Source organism: Chiroxiphia lanceolata, chromosome 2 (assembly GCF_009829145.1).
Source record: "Chiroxiphia lanceolata isolate bChiLan1 chromosome 2, bChiLan1.pri, whole genome shotgun sequence".
Classification (NCBI taxonomy): Eukaryota; Metazoa; Chordata; class Aves; order Passeriformes; family Pipridae; genus Chiroxiphia; species Chiroxiphia lanceolata.
The window spans coordinates 69,078,388-69,103,655 of NC_045638.1; the positions used below are offsets into that span (position 1 = coordinate 69,078,388).

At 35.4% G+C, this 25,268-nt stretch overlaps 1 protein-coding gene across 4 annotated transcripts in view; it reads right to left on the minus strand.

The window, feature by feature from the left end:
- Positions 1 to 25,268, minus strand: part of NBEA (neurobeachin) — a 477,681-nt gene that overhangs the window by 158,911 nt on the left and 293,502 nt on the right. For all 4 annotated transcript variants that reach the window (XM_032678783.1, XM_032678782.1, XM_032678781.1 and 1 more), the window contains one exon: positions 8,604 to 8,747. In XM_032678783.1, the coding sequence (XP_032534674.1) occupies positions 8,604 to 8,747 (144 nt within the window). The remainder of the gene's footprint in view (positions 1 to 8,603; positions 8,748 to 25,268) is intronic.

Below are 25,268 nucleotides of genomic sequence, written 5' to 3' on the forward strand. Positions count from 1 at the left end.
TTTGCAGATAAAGTCTGATTTGCTCTGTGACACACATGAGAACCTTTGAACTGTGCTGAAGCTCTGAATGGCTTACATAGTTTAGTATTTTTCCAGGATGTGTCCAAGCACCAACCTGCCAGATGATCAGGTATTAATAATAATCAAGGCTCCTCTTAATGATTCACATCTGGCCAGAAATGTAAATGTTTGGGATAGGGACCTCACTACTGCAATGCACACATTTGCCACTTCAAAATTAGATTCATGCAGCATGCTCTGCCTGCAGCTATACCTTGGAAGGACTGAGTAAATTAAGATGTTTAAGAAAGTAAGAACTGGATTGCTAAGCAGTGCATCCAGATGTGAGTATACTACAGAAATGCAGTATGACCTGCACTAGCTTCCTCCTCATTTTCAGGTAAAACTTATGGTACATTTTCAACCTAGAAAACCTTAAGTGATGCTGAACATGCCCACATAAGGGACAGTTTTTCTCTCTGAGAAAATCACTATAGCTGCCTATTTAATAAAAAAGTAACAAAACCATACCTTAGAAAAGCATATTTAATGTTCAAAGAAGAAAAGAGAATGCAGAGAGAGCATCCCGCTATAACAGTATACCACTGAAACAGGAACTTGTGATAATGAGTCAGTAATACAAGGGATTAAAACCCAGTTCCCAGCCTGAATGAACCAGACTTGGCAAGTTCTTACACAGTCCAGTTTGTGCACCTTGTCAAGCCAATAGAGCTCAATTGATTAGAAATTAAAGGAAAGATGTGAGCCTCTCAGCTATTATTTCTTCTAGTCTCCATTCTAGAAAAGCTCTTCAGGCTGTAAGCTTTTGTACTTCCTCAGACCATAGTGAATGGAAATATGTTCAGGTACCTTGTGGTATTTTAAAGTTCACTTATTTGGATACTAACTCCTATATGTGTGTGGGAACAACAAAATAAATCGTTGGGTCAGCATCTAATTTGACAGGTATATTTGAAAAAATTACCTGAGGTGTAGTAGTTGTAACTTCAAAATTTTCTGAAACTATGAGTATCTCTAAACAACAGCAGAACATATAGAGAACGTTTTCTAGTGCAACTGTGTCTACTTGTTGACTGCACGTTTTGCTTTCCCAAAGTTGTGGTACTTCCACAAAGGTTCTCTGGTACCTAATAAAAGGAGAAGTGATGTGGCAGGCTCTGTCATGAAGACTTCTTTCCTCAACAGCCTGAATCCATTGCTGGAATTTTATTGCTTCTGAAGTCCTTACTCCTGTTTAAAAGTTTCTTCAAAATGGCTTCCAGGTACAGAAGTTACAAAGATAGAGGCTGACAGAGGATGTTCACATAAACCTTTTCTGGAAAGACAAGTCAAAAGCATGGCATGGAGCTACCTCTGGTACAATTTCTGGTTAACGAAACCAAGACTGTCTTCTTGACAGATTTTTTAGTTTGCTTCTATAACATCAGAGGGGAAAAAAAATCCTTCCACAGGCCAATGCAAGTGCTTAGTTTAAACATAGGTACTGTTAATACAGTTCTGGGTACATTCCTATCACTAATCTATGTTGGCCAGTCCCAATATATTTTTATGAAGATTACAGGGATTTTTGAAAGGGAACCAGCTGCATAGTGAAGATGAAAAAAGATGCAAAATGCTGGAGTCTCTTTATGCCTAGGCCCATCTTTCTGCAGTCTCCTATATATCAAGTAGTTGATCAGCTTGATCTTTTATCAGTTAACCAGTTCCATCCAGGGTGTGGTACCTTGGGACAAGAGAGACAGATCTGTGAAGTTGTAGGCTCCACTGTAGTCTAATTTTGCAGCGTCAGAAATTTTAAATAAAAAGTTTTTCAAGTTATGGGGAAAAAAAGGAAATTTAAATACATATATCAGTGGACAGTAAGAGCACACGAAGCACTCTCAGAGCCACTCATAAATACAATTTTAAAGCTTGGAAATAAAGAAATTTGGCTGCCATTTTAAAAGTTGAAGATGCTCAGATCTTTAGTGGGTGTACTAAGGTACAAAGAGAAGAGGTTTTACAACTGTGCTTAGAAGCACTATCATATGTGACTGACAAACATCCTATAAAATATTAAGCTATTCTGTATAGTAATGTGGAAAAAATGACTAGAATAAACACTGAGATGTTTAAAAATAGTATGTTATAGAAACTGGACCTTTTTCTTTTTCAGTGTGAAAGCCAACTACATATCAAAAGTATAACTGCTTTCAGTTTATGCTTCAATCTATATTCTAAATTAAACTCATACAAATATGTTTTTCTTTTTTATACTTAGACTTGAGGATCAAAATCTGAATATATAACATCGTAACACCAGAAACCATGGAAAGCTGGCTGAATTGAATTTCCATGTTTGGAAGTACAAGGTTTGTATGGTTACGTATGTATCATAGAATGGGAAGTGGAATCACTCTTCTTCCACATTCCTGTCACTTTCCCAGACAAGAAACCCCCCCAGTGAAATTCCTATCTTGAATGCTAATTTGCAAGAATAATGAAGTTTGAAGGGAGAGAACTACTCAGTAATGCATGCTGAATTCAGTGAATAGTTTTCACCAAGAAGCTTGAAAAACCAGGAGAAATATTATGACTTTTTTGGTGTTTTCTATTGAAACTTTGAAATTTGTTACTTAACTGATGTGTGTGCACATATACACACATAGTTTCTTAAAGAAAAAGGCATAAAATATGGCAAAGCTTAAGGTACTTTAGTCACCTTCAGAGAGAAAGAGAGTGTAAGAGAGAGTAGAGAGAGAGAAAATGGGAAGAAAGAAAGCTAATAACTACTACCTCTGACTCCGGAAGGATTAGAAGTGCAAGATATTAGAGCCTGAGAGAGAAATATTAGGAAGCATCACTGTGTACTTGCTACAGTCCTTCCTGGGTTTCCCCTGTGGTTGCTGCTTTCTGCCCCCTGGAGCACCCCAGACCATCGGAGCCCCTGGTGTATGGATGGCAACCGCTGCAGTAGAAGGAGAGCACGTGGCAGACAGCAGGGCTCTCCAAGCCTCTTGGGAGAGGACACACCAGGGAGGGAGGAGAAGGGTTGGAGAGGAAAGATGAGATTACTCTGGTAACCGCTGTCATTCTTTGCTCTCCAGGAGCTGACAGGGATGACAATGACTGCTCTCCTCTGCTCCTAAACTTCCTGGACAGGCTGTGGTCACTGCTGGAGACAATATAATGTGCTGATTGGTCCTTTAAACCTATTACTCTAACAGCAGATAACATAACAAAACTTTCTCTGGTTGGCCCCAAACGCATTATTTTTTTATATTCCCACAAAATCTAATAATTTAGAAATTCTGCCTTCTTTGTAGAGGCTCAAGTTTTTGTTCTTTTTTTTTTTTTAATTAAGAAAATCTACTGTTTGTCTAACACCATTAACAAAAACATGAGAAATAATCCTACATATTTTAAAATCATTTTGAGATGGTAACAGAAGAAAATGCAAGAAAATATGCTCCTTCATTACTCCTTAAGAATAGGTTAAAAAAAGGTGACAACAGAGATTGTCTACACTGGTCAAGTCTCGTAAAGAAAATTCCACGTCAGACTTTGGCCATAAGAAATATTACTGTAACTCAAAATATAAATGTACAAATATGAAATGCATAATATACATATAAAGATGAGTCAATCACGTTTAAGTTTTCCAACAAATACTTAATTTGCAAGTTTTTAGTGGCTTTAGATGCAGTTCCTTGGTGTGTTTGTGTTTTTATTACTGCATCTGGTCCTATGCGAGACTTCAAAATAATTTCAGAAATGTAAATGAGTTCTTTGTTAGAACTAGGAATAGAAAATATCCCTACGGGCTAAGTGATTTTTTTTTTTTTTTAACTGCTATGCAATTTTAACTGTAAGTCTATGTAGTAAACTTTTGGCACTCTTCCAATTTCTCTAATGACAGCATCAAGTACTTTTTCAATTGGAAAGTGCTCAAAATTATGATGATTTCTGTTAGTTTGTCTGAAATGAGACAAAAGGCTTATTTTGCATAAGCCACAAAACAGATGTTGATAATGTTTGGTTACCACCAGTTTTGTCTGGACTTCAAACAGATGACCTGGAAGTGAAAGGTCTTATATCCCATTAATAATAATACAAGCTGTCAAATCCTCATGACCTAGTGTGTTCTTTAGCACAGGGCAGTGAGCCAACACACTCAGCACACTCTCAAGAAGTCTGGATAGAAGGCTTATCACATTTAGTTCTCAAGCCAATGTGGGCCAGCTACCCTTGCTGGCTTGGACAGAAGATCAGTTCTTGTTTAACAGTAATAATGCTGTTTTCTAGAAGTATTTCTACACTGAAGTTCAGAGTTTCTAAAATTAGGGCAGTGATGGGATGTTGCAGCTCTCTCAAACTTTCCTAGCACATTTGCACTGTCTCCACTTAGAGACAAATGTCCAAGAAGAAGAGAAGGTTCTGTAGTGAAGGTTAAGATACATTAAGACTAAGGTGCATTAAAGGCAGTTAGTGGCTTTCTTTGTGTTTACCTGGATAAATTGCTCAATCTGCTCATATAATGGAATGAATAACATATATTTATTCTTGCAAGACTGTTGAGAGGCTGTAATTCACCATGGCTGATGAGGAAGTCAGATTCTGAGTTGATTGAGCCCACGCAAGTAACCAGACAGATGTCTTCCAAAGCCTTTTGTCTTCCTAAAATAACCCAAAGCCTCATATCCTCCTATTTTTATTTCCTTTCTTTCTTTCTTTCTTTCTAGAAACTACTCTTTTAGAGGGTAGCAAAAGACTCTGTCAGGATTACTTTGCTTGGCTGGGACATATTTGTTGTTATCACCAGCTATATGACAAAACAGATGAAACGTGCTCCAGTTAAGAACATATATCTTTCAAAAATGTCATTAAGGCTAAATTCTGCTCTGAAATGCACACAAACAAGTCTCAGCAAGTCAAATGTGTCCTTGCAAAAGAGAAGAGAATGTCTTTCTAAAATGTAAAGTTCATAAAATTGGAGTGGATCAACATTTATTTTTTAATGATCTAGTTTACTACAAGATCGGTGCTTTAAAAAAAGCAACTCTGGGAAAAGAAAATTCAATATCTATTAGAATATTCAATATCTATTAGAATATTCCCCTGTAAGAATGCAGGCTTACAATATCAGAACACATCCACATATTTTTCATTCTGAAAAAATCACCTACTAAGCAGGAGACAAACTGTTAGCAAATTTACATTCTCAGGATCTTAAGAGAAAAGGTAAGTATTTAAGAGCCCTACTGCAGCTTTAGGAAATATAAGCAGAAAAGAAAAGGCCAAGAGTTAGTAGTATCAATTCACTACAGTGGGTTTGATTGTATTACCCACAGATTCACAATATATTAGGAAACTGTTAAAATTGACTGGGCTATCTCAATCATTAGTTCTAAGAGAGATGTGACTTGCCTCTTGAAGTGAACAGTCTGGGAAGAAAAGGAGCTAAAACTGAAACAGAAACATGCAAAATATTTTAATATGTAAATGCTGAAACAAGAACAAAGTCTTTTTCTAACTCATATTGTAAGACAGTTTCAATACTCCTTTGGTTAAAAATCATGATGCAAACTTATAAGTCATAATTCTAAACTATAATAACATGGAATCAGATTTTTATATTTTATTAAAATGTTGCTTAATATAATGAAATCTGACCAACTGCAATTGCAATATATGGAATATAAGATTATATAATACAAATATTCAGACCATAATTATTTAAAAATTCCCCATCCCATATGCAATTTATCAAAGAGAACTTTACACTGATTTGTGCCACATGGTTGATGAAAAACTATAAAGAGTCTCTGGAACAAAAGGTATGCACAGATAACTTCCTACGAACGATCTCAATCTGTTTCAAACTTTCCTTTATTTCAGTTTTAAGTTCACAAATAAAAATATTTTATTATTTATATTCTCTTAGTTAAAAATTTTCTGAAACCTAAGGTCTCGTCTGCTTAAAATGTGCCTTAGTTAATGGAATAAACAACGCTAAATTGTTTTACTAAAACGTGGGCAATCTTAAATCAATTGAAACCTGGTTTATAAAGATTTTGTTTAATTCCTATCCTTTACTGAGACAGTCCAAATCGTTGTAAATCAGGTTTCAATTGATTTAAGCTTTAAAGTTAAATTGGAGGCATATCTGAATATAGAAATTCCTATGTGTCATTCCACTTTGAAAAGTAACTAGATATAAATGATGCTGTGCTATACCATAACTTGATATATCCCAAAGATTTCCTGATCGTGTATACTGAACTATATATCTCTTTAGAATTAGACAAGAATGGACAATGTGGCTTTGTTGGGACCCGCTCTTCAGAGCCATCAGAAGTTGTTCTAACCTTCTTAGGCATAAAACCTAACTTCCTTGCCTACTGTTTTCTTGATTTCAGTTATTGGACTCAAGTTTCAGAGTCACATTCTACATATTGAAAACTGTGAAAAACAGTGACATCGCTATATGCAAAATCATGCAAAATTGGTAGCTAAACAGAGGGTATTGGGGGATTCAGGTTTTTTTGGTCAATGGGCAAAATTTACAGAAGACACATACGATACTGTGTGTGACTATTAACTCTCAAAATCATTTCAGCTCCAAAAATGAGTGAGTCAAGTAGCAAAGGCTGCAGTTAATCTAACAGTAAAAATCAGATAATGGAATGTAGGTTCTTTCTGAGAAGTTCACAGGTTTTGGTTTTATCCCATCACCTCACCACACTTGGAAGCAGTTTGCTTGCTCTGTTAGCGTTGATGGGGAACACAAAGTCATCCTGCCAATATTTCAAAAGTTGATTTGTTTCACTATTATTTCTGCTTTTGCAATACTGACAATATCTCCCAGTTTCTACAAACTGTAAAAGCAAAGGACTAGAATGACTGTGCCATGTCCTGAAGGAGAAGGGAATGTCATCCAGCAGTGGTCTCGAGTAACAGGATACATTGCACATTAATACTTAAGGACACATTAAAATACTAGGTCTTTGCAGAGGGAGGTAGCTATAAGGATTGTATTGCATCAGTGTGTTTGAATGAAATTGCAGTGTTAAGACACAGAGAAGAACGTCATAGCTGACAGATTTTCTAAACAGGGTAAGAATTTTTCATGCCCACTTGGCAGTTTTAATCAATATTTCAGTGTAAATGAATATTGCCGCCCTTAAACAGCTTTTTAAGATACTTTATGCATACTAATTGGAAGTAATGTTCTTAGATATAAGAATTTAGCCAAAGCAGTACCGAGTTTTTCGTCCTAAAGGAGAAAGGGACATTGATCAAATTTTCCTACTCATGGTCCTGCTTGCTGCACTATTTTATTGACTTTAGACAACAGTGTCTCAGCCATGGTTAGCTGCAGACTGAGAAAGCAAGCAGATTGACATATTAACTGTGATAAACATATACTGATTGTTGCTCCCAAATAAAAGCATTTATTTCCCCCCTCTGCTCCGCTCTAGTTTCAAAGTATGAGACTAACTTCCACGGAGGCAACTTTTTTTTTATTTGATTGGGTGGGTTTTTTCTTTTTGTTTTGCTTTGGTTTTATTTTTATTTTTTAGTCATCTGTTTATGATCTTGGCTTTGCTACAGACTTCCACTATGGAATCAGAAGAAAGAATAGGAGCAAAGACAGATATTTTAGAAATTCAATTATGAAGAGAAAAATCATGACATTACAAAACTTTCCCTCAGTGGAGTAGTTTAATAAATGTATTCCAAAGTAAATTAATCTAAAAAATTTCATACTGAATTTCATAGTTCTCACATTTTTATCCCAGTTGAGAGTGCATTTTTGACTTTTAACATGCCTTTATTTCCAGACTACTTCCCCAGGAAAGGTAGTATTGCCTCAAGACAGATCTGTAACAGAACCTGCTAGAAGATGGATAAAACTGGGATCTCACTGCATCCTTCACCCAGGGAGAAAGGACCAGAAGGGCTGTCTCGTGTGCATATTTATGGAGGGTTCATTCCCAGCTTGCATGCTAATTAACAAAGTTCATAGTTTGGTTACAGCTTCATTCTGTCTTAGTCCTCGCTCAAAATGGGCAACTTTTTCTCCTGCTATGACAGATGGGTTGAGATACTACAGATCCCCCTAAACTCCATCACTGAGAGAAGTGGAGGCCAGGAGGAGTGTAGGTGTCTCTCCACAAGCTGTGTGGCACTTGGGAGCAGGTCATGAATGCACACAGCCACACTCTGACTCACAAAGCTGAGTTGTAAAATTAGTCTGTATTTCCATTTAAAAAGATAATTAAAAAAAGAGGTTCCACAGTGGTTTTTACAGACTTTTCAACAGATCACAGGCAGTAATAAAGGCACTTGAGGTATTGCTATTTCTCACATCTTTGCTCAAAGACTGTACAATGGGCAAATGCTTTGTAATCAGTTCCCCTGATTATCGGTTCCTGGAAGGAGGGAAGAAGTAATAAAACCTAGAATACAAAGAATCTGTTCATATTGCAATTATATGCTTAGCTGTCAATACTAAGACATTAACCATAAAGGTTAAGAGCTAACAAGTTTAAAAGAGCCTTTTTGGCTCATATCTTAGTTCTAATGAAAAGTATAATTACCTGCAAGGTTATCAATCTCTTTCTCTTGGAGCAGGCTAACAGCATCATCATCTCCTTCCAGCATAAGTTCTGTTTCGGCATTCTGATTTACCACAGCTTGACTTCGGAAAGTTTTCTTTGACTTCACTACATCCTCTTCAGTGCCTAAAAAAGTTACAAATGTTGTGAATTTAGCTGAATAAAACAATCACAGTCAAGTAGTAAAAAAATTACAGTATAAATCATCTTTATCGAAAAAGGGAAGGAACATTTTCTAAAACTTTACCAAGGTTTACAAAATATGCAGTCTTACTCTTTTTTCTGTCCTGTCCTGAATAAAATACAAACTGTTCTGCAAAGACCAAAGTTCTGTTTTTAATAATTGGTATTTACTTTGTGCTCAGTGTTGTTCCATTAGTTTTCCACCTGCAAGAAATTCAGCAGGAGTTTCTCTTGGGTTCCTGGTGCCCCGACTCTGACTGATCTCTGGGAGAGCACACCACCTACTTGAAACTAAGAAGCTGCTTTCAGGAATCCAAAATCTGTCAGGATTTTTTTCTTTTGAGATAGGTGAGACAGGATGGTGAAGTAGGAGATGGGTTATCTCAATATACAGTAACAACAAGGGAGGCTACGCAGAGATTCAGAAAAGACTGAAAAAAGACAAGCACAGTGAGAGAACTTTGGTGCTCATCTGTGTGTGTGTTTTTAAGGAGCACAGTAAAAATGTTAGTGTATGGACATGTGCCAATTACCCAAAGGTTATCATGGGTAATACTCATTTTTCTTGACTACAACTGACTTTTTATATTCAGCCTGATGGTTCCTTCTGGCAGGAGATATACCTTATTACATTTTGGGAAGATCAAGAGTTTATTCTCATGATATAAAAAATTAATCATTATTTGGTCAAATGATAGAATCATAAGTATTTTTCAAATAATAAATAGTTTTCATGTAACTGTTGTGACTTCCTCACAGGATTTTTTTTCTTAGCTGGGGATAGGTCATAAGTTTTATTTTCAGTACTATGGATTCACAGTAGCCTCAGGTAAGAAAGCTTTCTATTTTTTTTTCTTAAACAGAAAATGCTGCTCTTTCACCTTGGACCATACAAGATCTGGGCATCTCCACTTCTGTCAACCAAGAAATAAAATCCAAAAGTAATTTCTCCTTTTTGTAGGATAATTTGGAAATTTGCTTCCTACTAAACTACAGAATGATGTGTGAAATCTGAGCAAAACCACGCACATGTGGATTTTGTTTGTTTTCCACAATGCCTGAACTTAAACAGGATGAATTAGAGCATGGTGCTAATGACATCAAGGTTGTGGGTTTAAACCCCATATGGGCCATTTACTTAAGAGTTGGACTTGATGATCCTTGTGGGTCCCTTCCAATTCAGAATATTCTGTGATTCTGTTTCTGTGAATACTACTGTGGCAGATGTAAAATATTGAGAGAAAGCCTCATGGCCTCCTATGAATACAGAACAACTAACAGGAATATAGTAAGTAGATAGGTTAGTGAAAATAGATACATGAAATGGAGCTGATGTGTCAGGCAGTTTTGTTACGACAGTCGGGAAGGTGTTAAGATTTTACCTCCTACTCTTATAATTAGTAAGAGTCTTTTAATTAATTTGTGCACATCAGAGTCACGGGATATAAATAAAACTGCTAGAGGCATATTTTTCTGTGAGTGTGTTTATTCTGTTTGAAGATCACTGTTAACATGCCACTTGATATGGGACTTCATCACAGGTTGAGATAACTCATGTTTTACATTGCCTAATATTAATCTTTTATTCAGTATTGTTATTACCCCAATTGCTATTTCTGAAACTATATTCTGAAACTCTGAAAATGTAAAGACAAACAAGTAAGCAAAACCCCATTTTTTTCACAAAGCTCAAAATTAAGGACAGCATGTCTAGTCTTCCTGTTTGCTGCTGTCTCCATTATGTCCATACTGATAGTGATTAAGACAATGCTGCTCTATACTGATATGCTGTGTTTTGGTGTGTTCACTTATTAGGCTGTGATCATTATTTCACTTGCATAGGTTTTTTACTTAATACAACTAACTGTAATTATCTGTCCAATATAAATCAGTTAACTAATGGTTGGAGAAGTTTTCAGTATCATGTAAGATTTTGGGGTTTTATGTTTGGTTTGTATTTTTTTTTCTTCTTCTCTAATTCACAAAAAGAAGCAAGAATGGTAGGAGCTTGGAAAAACACAAAGAATTAATGTGCTGTAACAGAATTTCAGTTTTAATACACCAGAATCATCCTGAGTATTTAATCAGTAGGTCAGGATCTTGTTAAAACTGTGTTTACAGCACGGGAGTTTGACACAAGTAACAGCTCCTGTTGTGAAGCATGTGACACACTAGAGAAGACCAGGCCTGAGATGAACTAACACCGTGAAGGAAGAAAGCATGAAAACAGTGTTCTCTTCCTTTTTGGTAGTTCTAGTGAGTGTTATGGAAGTTTCTGAGCTTTATAAAATGTGATAATCTTCAAATTAATTACTCGAAAAGTACTTATCTGGTGTAATCTTAGAGTCAACCATTTCTGTAGTAACTCATTATTACAATTCTTTAAAATTATTTATGCATGAAAATATATTTTTAAAATTACAAGAAAAAAAGTCCAAAGCCCCAGATTATTAATAACACTCGAAATAACATCATAAGAACATGAAATTTGGGGTATTTTGAATCCCTTGTGATGAGGGCATGAGGTTACAGAAATATTGCCAGACACAGGTGTAAGAAACACGGTGGAATAGAAGACATTAAATTAGTTTCACAAATTTGGAGCTTAGCAATAAGACAAATGTTTCTAAAATCCATTCTGGTTCATAATATTAAAAATACATCTATTTAAAGGAAATACAGTAAATAGTGCTTCTTTGTCTTTATGGAAAAAAAGCTCTGGTTTGGCTGTTGTTAAAATTTATCACTTTGTTGAGTGCACCTCAGTTCTGCTATACTGTACCAAACATTTATCTAAATGAAAGTGTACGAGACCCAGAGTTGCCCTTCAATCACTATATCCTTTATGAATTAGAGTTCCATTTATCAAAATTACAGCAAGAGGAGTAAGGTCTCACAGGGCTGTCTCATTACAAGGCTTGTAAACACTGTCCTTACAAAGAAATGGTTTAACACCTAACAAATCAAAAAGTGATTGGGAATAGAATTTATTTGAGATCATCTGTCTTCGGAAGACGTGCTGTACTGAGTGCACTTCGTGGCCTTTCTACCCATTCATCAAGAAATTAACAAGCGAATACCACAGACCACCAGATCTCCTTGGATCCTGAAATGTGAAATATGTTCAAACCAGATCTGTCACAGATGTTCTATTTTTATATTTCAAGATGACTTCAAAAAGGTTTAAAAATAAGAGAACCTCTACAAGTAAGAGGAAGAAGAAAAACAACTCGTCTGTTTAAAACGAGACAACAAACTGAATAAAAAATTATATGACATAAAACTATGTCTAGTATTGTTAACAATGATATAAAAAGGAGAAATGAATAAATGAATACTTGATATTTCAGTGTATTTGAAAAAAATCAAAACTTAAATTCTTTTTTTCAAAGCCCCAGCAAAATTATCATGAAATTAAATCCATGTCCAGATATTTAAACCTTTTTAACACACAAGGAGTCTGTATTTTAAAGACACAATATGAAATAAATAGACTTAGTTCCTAAGTCTAATTGGAAAATGTTTCAAACTCATTCGAATAAGGAAGAAAATAAAATGAAACTAGATGTCATTTCAAGAAAGCAAGGTTGTGACACTGGAGCACAGAGAACTGGAATTGGCAGATGCTATCAGTTCTTGTCCTTGTCAAGTTTCTTCTTAAGGGATGTTTTAAGGGATAAACTTAAGGGATAGACTGGGATTTGGAAAGCAGCCTTGAAATAACCAGCGAAGTATTTCTTAAAACTACATTTTGCAAAGAAATAAAAGGAAATAAATCACTCAGGTTGCACCAAAGTCCAGGTGAAGTTGAAACTCGAAGGCTCTGTCTTAAATGTATTTAAAGAAAATGTATGTATAGGACTAGATAAGCTATCAAAAAAAAATAAATCCGTCTTTTGTTACACCTGTTATCATCTTGATTATTTTTGTAAATATGCATGTTATTAACTGGCTTCCTACAGTAACTTCAAGATAATCAAAACCAGCTCATCTTTAGAAGAAATTAAAGAAACCAACCACCACTCCTTTATAAAACCTCAACTACCATGGAAGGATGTGTATTTTATATATCTGAAAGGTTGTATGAGCTGCACAGTAAACTTGTACAGTATTGCCAAGAATTTACTAATCTCTCTTCCAGTAGCATTATTTTTCCTTAAACAGAAATTATTAAGCATTCAAGAAAACCCCAAAACAGCCACAAACCCACTACCAAAATCCCTCAAAACCTAATACTTTCTCAAGAACAGGAGAATCTCACGCTAACTTGCAACTACAGCCCCTAGAAGTATTTAATACAGGTAATATTTCATCAGTTGGGGATGGACGGGTGGGTATTTTTATTGTAACATTTGAATTTTTGCCACTCTACTTTCACTTAAGTCAATGAATTCCCAATTGGGTTCTGTAGGTCACAACAGGTTTCTAGGGATGCAATCTACTTTTCAAAGACATTTTAAGTGTCCGGATCCCCCTAAACTGACCCTAAATAAAACTTTAAAATTATCAGTACAAACATATTATTGATTACATTTATGTTTATGTACACGTATTTCATTAGACATTACAATAATTAATATGCTTTAGTTGAACAGTGAGGGAGTTTTCTGTTCTCTCTTTACTTCTATGCATTTATTATATATTCAAATTTGGTGTATTATACTTTTTCTCTCTGAATTTAGTAAAAATGAGGCTAAAAATACGGTTAATTTTAAGAAACATTTGCTTGGTAATACTGTAACCAACAAAAGGAGACTACTGCTTCTTATACAGTTGTTTCCATAGTTTACTTCAACAAACTACCGATAAGGCAATTTATGCAGTGAGTCCTCTTTGATCTTTGAGGAGAGATGGCAGAATGGAAAGTTAACCTCATTTTAATGTTACCTAAATATACTGACAGGAAATTCTAATGTTTCCAAACATCTGGAAATCTGCTTCATGGGATGGTGTTCTTCTTTTCTATAAGAAATCTTTTTCATATACTGTCTTTTACAGTTTTATGTGGCTTCTAAAGGAGCATTTTGACATAAGTAAAGTCTGTTCTTTTTACAGTAAAATTCTGCATTTAATTAAAAACTCTCTTTTATAGTGGCTAAAGTAGAGTTTTTGAGAAGCTTAGCTCTCCTCAGAAACTTTTAAGGGTAAACTTTCTACTCCTGACAGATCACTGGAATGTACTGCTCTGTAGAACACTGTTTTCCTTGCTGAACTTTAATCTCATAAGACAGTTTTTAGTATTTTATTAATAAAGGAATTCAGAATTAGTTCCTCACAAGAGGCTACCTGACAAGTTGTGATGTGAACCATGAAATTCTATCACAGGTAAAATATAATTTATCAACAGAGTTTGAAAGAATAAGGCTTTTTCTTGACAGATATTTTTTTTCTTTTACAGGAAGAACCGAGCTTACCTATGCACAGAATTAAAATGTAACACTTTAATCTACCTTTTTTTGTTCATTTGACATTAATAATAGTTGAAAATACTTAGCAAAAAGATTTGCTAGATAATCTTCCCGCTTTATATATTCTAACAGTTTAAACCCCTGCTATCTTTGCTAATCTTTCCTAACTTGATTAGTTACCAGTACCCTTGCAGCAGTCACAGTTATGCAGAGCAGCTGCCTAGGAGTCTGTAAACTGACCTCTACAAAACCCAGTAAGATTAAATCATCAGCATGGTGACTACTCCATGTCAGCCCAGTATCTTTCCATAAGACTACAGAGTCAGCCCTCCTAGGACTGTGCTCATTCCATGGGAAATGTGCACCAGGTATTCTTGGGTCTGCTCAAGAGACTAATCTGGCTTTGTGTAGCAGCCTGGTGCTGGTATATCCCAATGAACTGTCCCCACCTGTGTCTGCTGGAGTTGCTATTTAAATTGCAATGTGTTTCTGGAACTGGTAGCTTTGACTGGCATATAATTTAGTTTCCCCAGAGAATCAGAGAAGGGACTGTTAATAAAGGAAGGCTGGTTTTAATAGATTTAATAAAAACCAGAGAAATCTAAATCACATTTTCATTATTAAGGACCTTTGAAGAAATGAGGGAGAAAAACTATGAAAATTGCATAGAAATTAAAAATTGCATATACTTCTACTGGAAAATACTTCCACTAAAAGTAAAACCAAACCATATTTTTGTTTTCTATAATAAATATCTGAAAATTTAATCATAGACATTCTATATACCTAATATCTGACCAAATTATCTTCTTCATGTAAGTAATTTATAAATAAATACTTTTCTGCTGTATATGTTTTCCTCTTTCAAATTCTCAGATATTTTGCATTGTAAAACGAGACTGACACAAGCTATGCCACTGAGGAGACTGAAAATACAGACAAGGCCAGAATAAACACGTTTCTCAGATGAGGTTGAGGCTTTTTAAACAATAAATACTTGTAGTTAAAGTCAGAATGTTGTATATTAATAAAAAGATCCTACATAAAAATAAAGGTGAACGTACTATGGTGGGCACTTATTATACTTTTTAGTTTACAGATAGGAAAACAGATTCAGAGTGGTTGTGAAATTAAGTTTTAGAAGTTGTCAATATTGCCATTACATATATTTGAGATTTCAGGAATTCTGAGCATAAGAGAAAGGACCCTGCAGTGATTCAGCACTGACTGCAAACAGCCAGCAGGTGACAGAGTCAGATATGCCCAGTCCAGCAAACGTTTCAATGTATTTCAGGCTCCTGAAAGGCAGTCTTCATTCTGACTGGAACGAGAGGAAGTCCCTCTAATGGGAACTTTAAACAGTCAAATGTTTATATTTGGATTAAGATGTAGTTTGCCACTGTAACTTGTACATACAAGAATGGATTCATATTTCATGACTGATGACTTCTACAAATCCCTGACAGTTTGAAAGGCAGCACCTTGGCATATTCTGATAAATTACAGAAAGAAACCAAATTCTGCTGTGGATTCTTTCAACAGGCAAGGATGATACACAAGCAAAATAATGAAGAGCAATTAAATTTTCCTAAATGTCTTTCAAGCCATTTTACGAAAGTACAGTAAAAGCTGAGTGGAAAATACCTACATCACACCAACAGTTATTGCTCAGTGGAAAGGACATCAAGGACACTAGCAAGTAAGAGAATTGGATCAATATTAACGTGATTTTCATTTCATGCTTCCCCAACTCCAGTAAGCTGACAATATACTCTGATTATGTGAACTGCCTCTGAGTAACATAGAAAAGGTTATTAGAGCAAGAGGTGGAAATGGAATGCACTTTTTATATTGACAGGTCTGCTAATAGAGTGTACTGATTTTCAAAGCCATGCAATGTGTTTTCACAATTTGGTTTTGACAGCAAAAAGGAATTTCATTTATCCTTAATTCAGAATATTCACATGTAAGCAAAGGTTTCTTAAGACAGGCCACTGAAGAGGGTAATTAAACTATTTCAATAGAAAAATTCAATTAACGGGTAAGAAACAAAAGGTGATTGAATTTAAATATGTATGACATGATAATGAAATAATGAAATAAATCTGCTAAACGAGGTATTCTATGTTTTTGAAATAGCATCTGATAAAACCTTTTTAAGATGACATAAAAGTGAAAAATACCTCTGTGTCATGTCTTAACATTCAGGCCTGGATTATGTCTGGAAAGTTTTAGATTAGTTCCTAAGCACACATTCTTCAGAAAAAGCCATGTTCTGATTATATTTGCTTGCAGACCCTAAAGCCAGGATCAATACTGTTGGACTTCTAAAGTGGCACACTCCATACTGAGGAACTGCACCCACATATGCTGGCCTTACTTTTGCTCCGTGCTTCCAAAAAATTCTAATTGAAAAGGCTAATAATGACAAAGAAATGAAATTCTCTTTGGAAATACAAACACTTGATAAAGCAGTGGCATGTAAGGAATGTCATGGCATCTCTCAAATTCCATGAAATGGAAGTGGCATCCCTCTCTATGGAAGGGGAGATGGAACTAAATTATCTTTAAAGTCCCTTTCAACTCAAGCTATCCTATGATTCTATGATTCTATAGTTCTAAGAAATTTGATCTTAACTCCTATACTAGGGTACTCTACCCCAAAAATTCTAACCCTTACCTAATATTTAACAATTAGTGCCTCCAAACCATGGGATTGGTCCAAACCTGAATATTTTTAAAAAGAAAGTACATACTACATATCTCTAGTATTGTGGTCTGTCTTCTAATTTTTCAATTCTCCCTCTCTGTGGCAAAAGCATGGCTGATTACGTCTTTGCTAGAAGGCAATTTTGCCCCTCATCACTTAAGCTTTCGCTATGAGATCCAAAACAGATCAGCTCTTTGGAAACAGCTGCTGAACAGAGACATAATAGGACAGCTAAAAAATTCATTCTCTAGCGCAGGGAATGAAGGTGAGGAAGTAAGTTTAAAATTATTTTATAGTAGCTATTGTAATTCCAGTAGTTAGGTAACCATTTCAATTTCTATCAAGACTACTTATTTACAGAAGAAAGACTCAACAGCTCACGATCAGTACTTTGAGAGAGCCATTTGCTGATGTCTGAAATTACTATTGCTTTCTGGAATGGTAATATTTTCAAGTGAAATTCTGCTCTTCTGAGACATACAGAAGGACCATCTTATGCAGTTTTTACACAGACAAAATCTCCTAAACATAATGTCACCTGCAATTGTTTCATAAAAGGATTGTCACCATTATATATAAATAAATTTGTAAATATAAAAATGTCATTAGAACATCTAGATTTACTTTCCATTATGCTGCCTTTTGTGGTACAGTTTCAACTGTTTCAAGTGTGCTGCACTGTGGTTTCTATCTGTACAAATTTCATTTTGTCCTCACACAGATGACCATATCTTCAGAAGTGGTCTACATATTTTCACTTCAGCAGTAACTGGTGGGAGGAACAACTTATATTTCAGGGTCAATCAATGCCTATAGCAACACTAGACAAAGGGCAGCACCTACAGGATATACACATTTGTGAGGCAGCAATGTGGCCTTAACACTGGGATATTTGTGTTTAACTCTTAGTGCTGCTAAGAGACCACATTCTAGTAACAACACACAGCACTTCTGTTTGGGCCAGGCTGCTGTATATATAATCTCCTCCGAGTTAGCAATTATCTAGCAATAGCAATTATCTATCAAAGTAATCTGTCCATGTAGCAATTATCTATCAAATTAAAATAAAAGCTTTGCTATTTCCTTGATTTAGAACAGATTTTTACTCTGCACTTTGTTTAAAACTAATTTCTTTTTAATTCTTATTTTAACCAAAAGTAGTAGCAGTTATAAAATGTCTTTGTTTCATGCAGCCTAGAAGATGAAAAGTGAAACAGTAGTGGCACACAAAATATCAGCGATAAAAAGATTTTGAGAGTCTGTCATTAAAACAGTTCAATCAACAGATAATTGACAAGATTTCCATTGTTTTGTCTCTGAAACGGGTGAATGGTAATCACTGTCCCAGGCAGAAAGCCCGTGTGTGTATTAAGGAAAGCTAATTCACAGAAATCTTAGCAGCAGTCAGCAGTAAAGAAAAAAGGAGAGGAGTATTTTATTTCACCTTCCATTAAGTTGCTGCATGGGGTCTGTGACATCTTTCATTCTGCTTCACAAAGATTACAAGGAGCACAAACGTTCCATGTAACTGCAGGGATACTTGCAAAATTTCTATGCTTATGTTAGATTTGGAAGCACTAGCAACACTATTTTCCATTCAGATGAGAGCTGAGCTGCTATTTAGACAACAGGATCAGCTTTTTTCGGGCATAAGATTGAATGACTTGTGCTATATGGCAAAAGAGACACCAATAAAACACACAAGCATTATGCACAGTTCTTTCAGCTGGGAAAGTATATCTATTGTAGATGATGTTCAGGACGTTATATAAACACTCTGGGAGAGACACTCTTCAGGCACACAATAAGGATAAGAAAAAGGTCATGCCATGATGTAATGTACCTGATATGAAAAACAAAATTAAATAATTGGAAACATGCATAATATGCTGATACAATTCTTAACAAGGTGTCTTCCTTATCATGCTGGTTAGTGGTATATTTAACTTTTCCATAAAATGTATTTGGCTTTTAACAGACTACTTTCACAAGGTGTTTCTTGATCCCTGCCCTGTAACTTGCACCACACTGAAACTCACAGTACTGAGAACTTTTCATGTGCATTTCAAAGCTAGCACTATAAAATAATGAAATGCACAAAATAAGCGGTATTGAAGAACTCACTCTACTTGTAAGGATATGGAATAGCTAGTGAGCACATTCTTTAATTTGTGTTTCTTGTGTACAAATCTTACTATGTACATAAGATGTCTACAGTAATGTTAATGTGATATAACAGAAATAGATTTTATGTGATAAATGCTAAACAGCGCAAAAAGGTAAGTCAAAACACTTAGGTATCTTAAAATGTATATTGTCTCTGAAAATTAATTCCTTTATTTTCAAAATCTATACATACCAGTTCCATTTGTTTTGTGAAAGACAAGGAATCACCTATATTGAAGAGATTCCCACAATCTGATCCTGTTGACTTAACCCTTGCAAGTAGCCCAAAGACTTGCAGAAACCTGAGCCCATTGCCTGAAAGCCTGTCATGCCTCCTATTGACTGTCAGACAGTAAAGTCTTTTAAAATCTATACTATGATCTCCTAACTCTAGGTTGCAAAGGTTGAGGCACTGCTGAAATAATGTCCCTCCGTTCCAGCTGTGTGCTAGGGAGGCTGTCCTAGCCAGGTCTTCAGAAAACACAAACTATACATATTTCCACTTACATACAAAGTGGAGAACAAAGTCCTGCAGTCAAGACATCAAGAATAAGAAGACTGGAAAAAATTCAGAAAAGGAATATTTTGTGTTTTATCTATAGCCAAAGAAGATTTAAAGTGCTTTTACTCCTTAATATGGAGATTTAAAGCATAGAAAATAGGAATACGAAAAGCACGTATTAAAACCTGAGTCCCGAGACCTGAATTCACCCAGCTGTGAAATCTGTCCTGAAGGACTATTACTAGACTTTCATTGACAGAATGTTCTTCTGAAATGTTTCTGTAAGATTCACTGAATATACATGGGTCAAGAACTTCTATTTCTTTATCAGTTAAGTATAGAAATGAATAAATAGATAAAATACATCCATCACATGGATTTGAAAATATTTATCATCACAGTAATTTATGGGGTTTGGTAAATAAATTACTTTCATTTGGCAGAATGGACAGATATTGTGTATTCTTTTTACATGAAAATATAATGATGGAAGGGAGAAAAAGGAAGCTAGAATTCTAAGACTGTCAGTGGTTGCAATTTTTACGTCTTAGGAATGGTTTTCCAGGCCAATTTGATTACTTCGAGAACACTCTGGCACCATATACTTTCAGACGAAGAAGTGAGAAACAGAGTTAGTTATACTAACTGCTGGTAAAAAACTAGAAAACTCTGCAGTAAAATCTATTAGCTCAGACCCATAACAGCAGCTAAAATTCAGATCATGCCGGATAACCTGAAAATCTCTAAGGAAAGGCATTTGAAACCCAACACGGAGGTTTTGAGGGAAAAGTTTTCATATCCTATTTGGTTTTGTGAAAAGTTTGAATTAGAATTAAGACAGAGATTCTGACATTCAAGAGCTGAGGAAATCATTAGAAAAAAAAAATGGCCATTTAATGAAACTGTTCTTAAAACTTATTATAAAGCTGACACAAAAATTTCTATGCTAGAAATACCATATAACAGGACGAAGATATTTAGAGACTGTAAAGTAGTAATAGGATGCAATTGCAACTCATTTTCATCACTTACTCAAAGAGCAGAAGCTCAGACACTGAGTATTCAGTACAATTCAGCACAATAGTGTTCAGTACTCTACCTAAGCTAATTCTATTGCTGTTTACATTTTGAAGGTGCCTTTCATTACATTATAGTGGGTTATAAAAATAAGGATTATCATAGTAGTAGATATGTTTAATGAGAATATATTTATGACTGAGAGGGTAGGAAATATTAGAAATAAGACCAAGTTAAATCTAGTATTTTAGATTTAATTATTCCCACTACTAAGATCCTTCGATTACCTAGTGCAAGCTTTTCTTCCTAGACTTTCTTTAAACAAAACTGCATCTTGCAATTACCCTGCAAAATATTAACAGGACACAATATATAATATTTTCCCTAAAATCCTGTGAGGATGAAATATTTGGAAGATTATTTGGAGAAGCAGCGGATGGCACTGTTGGGCTACAATGATAAGGCTGTAGATGAAAATCTTATATTGCTACACTTAGAAAAAAAGACAAATTTTTGTTATTCCTTCGGGCACTCAATTCAGATATAAACTCATTCAAAGTACACTGGAGACTTCACAATCAATGTGGAAGTTAGTTCATATACTGAAAGGAAGTTGTGTAATAGGAGAAGTATTATTTTAGGTGCTTCAAGTGAAGCAGAATGTTTGTCTCACATGGTAGATTAAAGAACAAAGAGGACTTACTTGCCAAATGGAAGCATTGTTATGGATTAATTTAATGATTGCATACATATTCTTAAAATGCTCACCACTGAACATCAAGTAACATATGTGTGTTTTCTGCCCATAAAGCAGGTGCTATTTCTTAAAACTGCTCACAATTAATGGTCAACTGGTATATACTTACAGGTTAAAATAAGTGTGCATGAATGGGGTGAGGGAACAGGGTTTCCTTTTAGCCAAGGGCTTTCATTCTTCAGTTTCTCTTATGTATTTATACCTAAGATATTACTTAAATATCAGTTTGGGAAATTATCTTAGATAAGGGTCATCAACTGAATTCCCCAGAGCAACATATTTTATGAAACTGTGTGCGTGCATGGCTAATTAGTGCATTAACTAAAGGGAGGGGGGGGGAAGGATCGAAAATATTGTCTTGGCTTATGCAGTCACAACAAACTCAACTTCAGTATTAATAAATATACCAAACATGAGCAAATTGATATTAGAACTGTTTTATACCTGTTCAACATCTTAATTAATGATCTGACTGATGAGGCAGAGAGTTCCCTCAGCAAGTTTGCACATGACATGAAACTGGGAGGAGTGGCTGATATGCCAGAGAGTCATGCTGCCAATCCAGAGGGATCTCAGCAGGCTGGAAAACTGGGCTGACAGGAACCTCATGATGTTCAACAAGAAGTGATAAGTCCTGTATCTGGGGAAGAGCAACCCCAGGCTCCAGTATATGCTGGGGGTCCCCCTGCTGGAAAGTAGCTCTCCAGAAAGGAACTGGGGGTCCTGATGGACACCAGGTTGAACATGAGCCAGCAATGGTGAATGGTAACCTTGGCTGCATCAGACAAAGTGTTGCCAGTAGGTTGAGGAAGGTCATCCTTCTCTGCTAAGCTCTGGTGAGGCCACACCTGGAGTGCTGCATTCAGTTCTAGGCTTCCCAGTACAAGAGAGACATAGATATTCTTTTACACTTAGTTTTACTACTAAACTGATCCAGATATTCTGTAGATATTCTTTGTTTATCTTGGAAAGATAAGGCTCAAGAGGGCCATGTCATTATTTCCAAGGATGGAGACCACACAACTTCTTTGGACAACCTGTCCATTGTTTGTCCACCATGACATTAAAAAAAATTTTTATGCCTGTTGCCTTTTGTCCTGTCACTAGTGATCAATAGATACCTGGATCAGTTTAGAAGTAAAAGTAAATGTTAAAGAACCCAACAAAAGGATCTACAAACTCAACCCTGACAGTAAGGCTGTTCATGTAGACATAGTATAAGAAAACAATATTTCATAGACAAAACTGAAAGCATAATTTGGTCTTTAATCTCTTAGATGGTACATACAGAATGCTCTCACTGCAGATACACCTAGAAAAGTAACTGTGTTTTATGTATTTAGTGGGCCTGCTAGCAAAACTATGATAAGTGATGATCCAGTGTCAGTTGTCTCCAACTTGCTTTCAGTTTGGAATCAGTTAATGAAAAAATCTATTTCTTTCTTATAGATGATTCTGAAATCAGTGTTATTGAAATTGTTCTGAAAATATATTAGGTATTTTCAATAAGCACAGAAAAAAGACAGGGTGAAGACAACGAAGTCTGAGATCTTTATGACTGAAAAAAAGTAAACTAACTTTTTCAGATATATAAAATTATGCAGTAACTTTGACAGAAAGTCTTGAATTTACTGTAAACAACAGTGGTATTTTCACTGACAAAAGACACCTCTACGTTATTAGCAATGTCATTAGTGTCAACAATCTAATAAATCAAAGTCTAAAACTTAAAATGCAGGAGGGAAATGAAGACTAGCTTCTAGGTGGACATTCAGACTTCCTAGAATAACGTGTTTGATTTTACAACACAGTTTCTGAACAGAGATGATGAAATTGAGCATCTCCAGTTCATGGGACATTATGATTTCTTCAAATATCAGGTGAAATTATCAGGTAAATTTGTTTGTAAAACACTGACTTAACTTTCTAGAACAACATTTGGGCCATACCAAATGAAACTAGCTTCTTAACAGGTTCCCTGGACACTCCTCCCTCGATGGTCTTCTAATACTGTCTGCAGAAGGAAGGGAGCCCAGCAGTTCATGAGATAGAACTCAGAAGCTGTGGGAATCAACTGCTTTGGACTTCTCAGCACTGAGGGGTTGCTCTAGAGCTAGAGTTTCTGAAAGTTCATCTCGAGACATTTCTCTAACATTGAGGACCTCAAAATAATTGATTCTTCCTTTAGGGTCCCTGAGACACGCAGATACTTCACTCTGAAGAGTATGGGTTTGAGTATGGGTTCCCATGTATTTCAGCTCCCCAGTTTCATAGCAGGGAACTCACACAGACTTTCTTTTAAGGTAGCACTTGTTTGAAGCTAAATGTTCTGGGAATTTAAGTCCTTCAGACGCCTGAAGGAATCTTTGATGGTCCATTAAAATTCATCTGCTATCATGAAAACAGATTTCAGATTTACAAATATTCCAATGTTTCTGAACATTTCAGATTTCCAAACCTGATGCTTTTTAATTCTGCTTGTGTAATGAGACCATATTTCTGATAATAAGCACACACAGTATTTTGGTGAAGCTTATAACACTAAAGACAAGTCCCAGAAGGAGCCATCTGCAGTCTGCTTCAGCTAGAACTGCCCTTGAAATAAGATTGCTAATTAGATGTCCAAACATATAGTGGAATAAGCATCTTAAAATATGCAAGTTCAAAAGCCGTATGTGGCTATATTGCACATATAAAACATACGTAGCTTTATTTCAAAACCTGAATGTATTACATATTACATTACAAAGGACTTTTTTTTTTTTCCATTCTAAGCATTTAAGATCTGTCATGATAATCAGCTTAACAGGCTAAATATTCTTGAGCACAGACACTAGATATATTTGACCAGCTTACACATGTATGTTTAGAACATGGGCACTGAGTTCATGTCCATTTTCTCCAGTGTAGTCTAGAAAATGTGGCCTTTCTTGTACTCCATCTATATACAAATTGTTTGTAGACCACAATCTTTAAAGACTGAAAGATCAAAGCTTAATAAAGGAACTACTTTGCTCTTAAGTTGACCTTTGTGGACCTGTATTCTGTCTTACTGGCAGGGTGGTACAGTAGTGTCTCTTCTATACTAATCTCCAATGACTGTAAACTGTTAAGGTGATTAACTCGAAGAGACAGTTCTTTCACCACATGTACAGAAGACTTGTGGGTCATACCTGCATATTTCGCGTATCTACTGCAGTAAAATTTGGGGAGGAAAAGTAGAGTTTATAATAATTTATACAATCTTTTCTGTTTTGTTTCTTTCTTTTCAGTCTACAATTTAATCAATTATATTGAAATTCCATCTAAACTTAGAATAAGAACTGTTTAAGTTACTGACACTACAAAATTAAAACTCTACTAAAAATTTCCAGGTAGTTAAATATCCCATTACAGCTTGCACTTTGATACTGCAGTAAGTAGCATTCTTTTAGCATCACAAAAGGAAGAAATGAATCTATATTTCGATTCAAGTAAGAATTTAACTAAAGTGAAAGGGCACAGCAGATACAATGCTGAACTAATTATGCCTTCATTTTAAATCTGGATATGAAAGCAATTTTAAGAGATTGCAAACAAATCCAATGCCTAACATAAAATTCTTAGAAATGGAGCAGACTAATCTCAAAGGAAAATGTTGCTATGACTCTGACATACATACAATCTCTACGGACAGCTAAGTATATAGCCATAAGAATAAACTATAATTTTCCACACAGGTTTATACAGCCATAGAAATACGTCATAATTTCTCACTGAAATATTTTTTTACTTGTCAGTTACTTTGAACATATATTCATATGTATGCATATGCACACGCACATACAAATATGTACGCATATTATATTTTATAAAAGATGGACATCCAAACATGCATACAGAGTTGACTAACAGACTGTAGTTA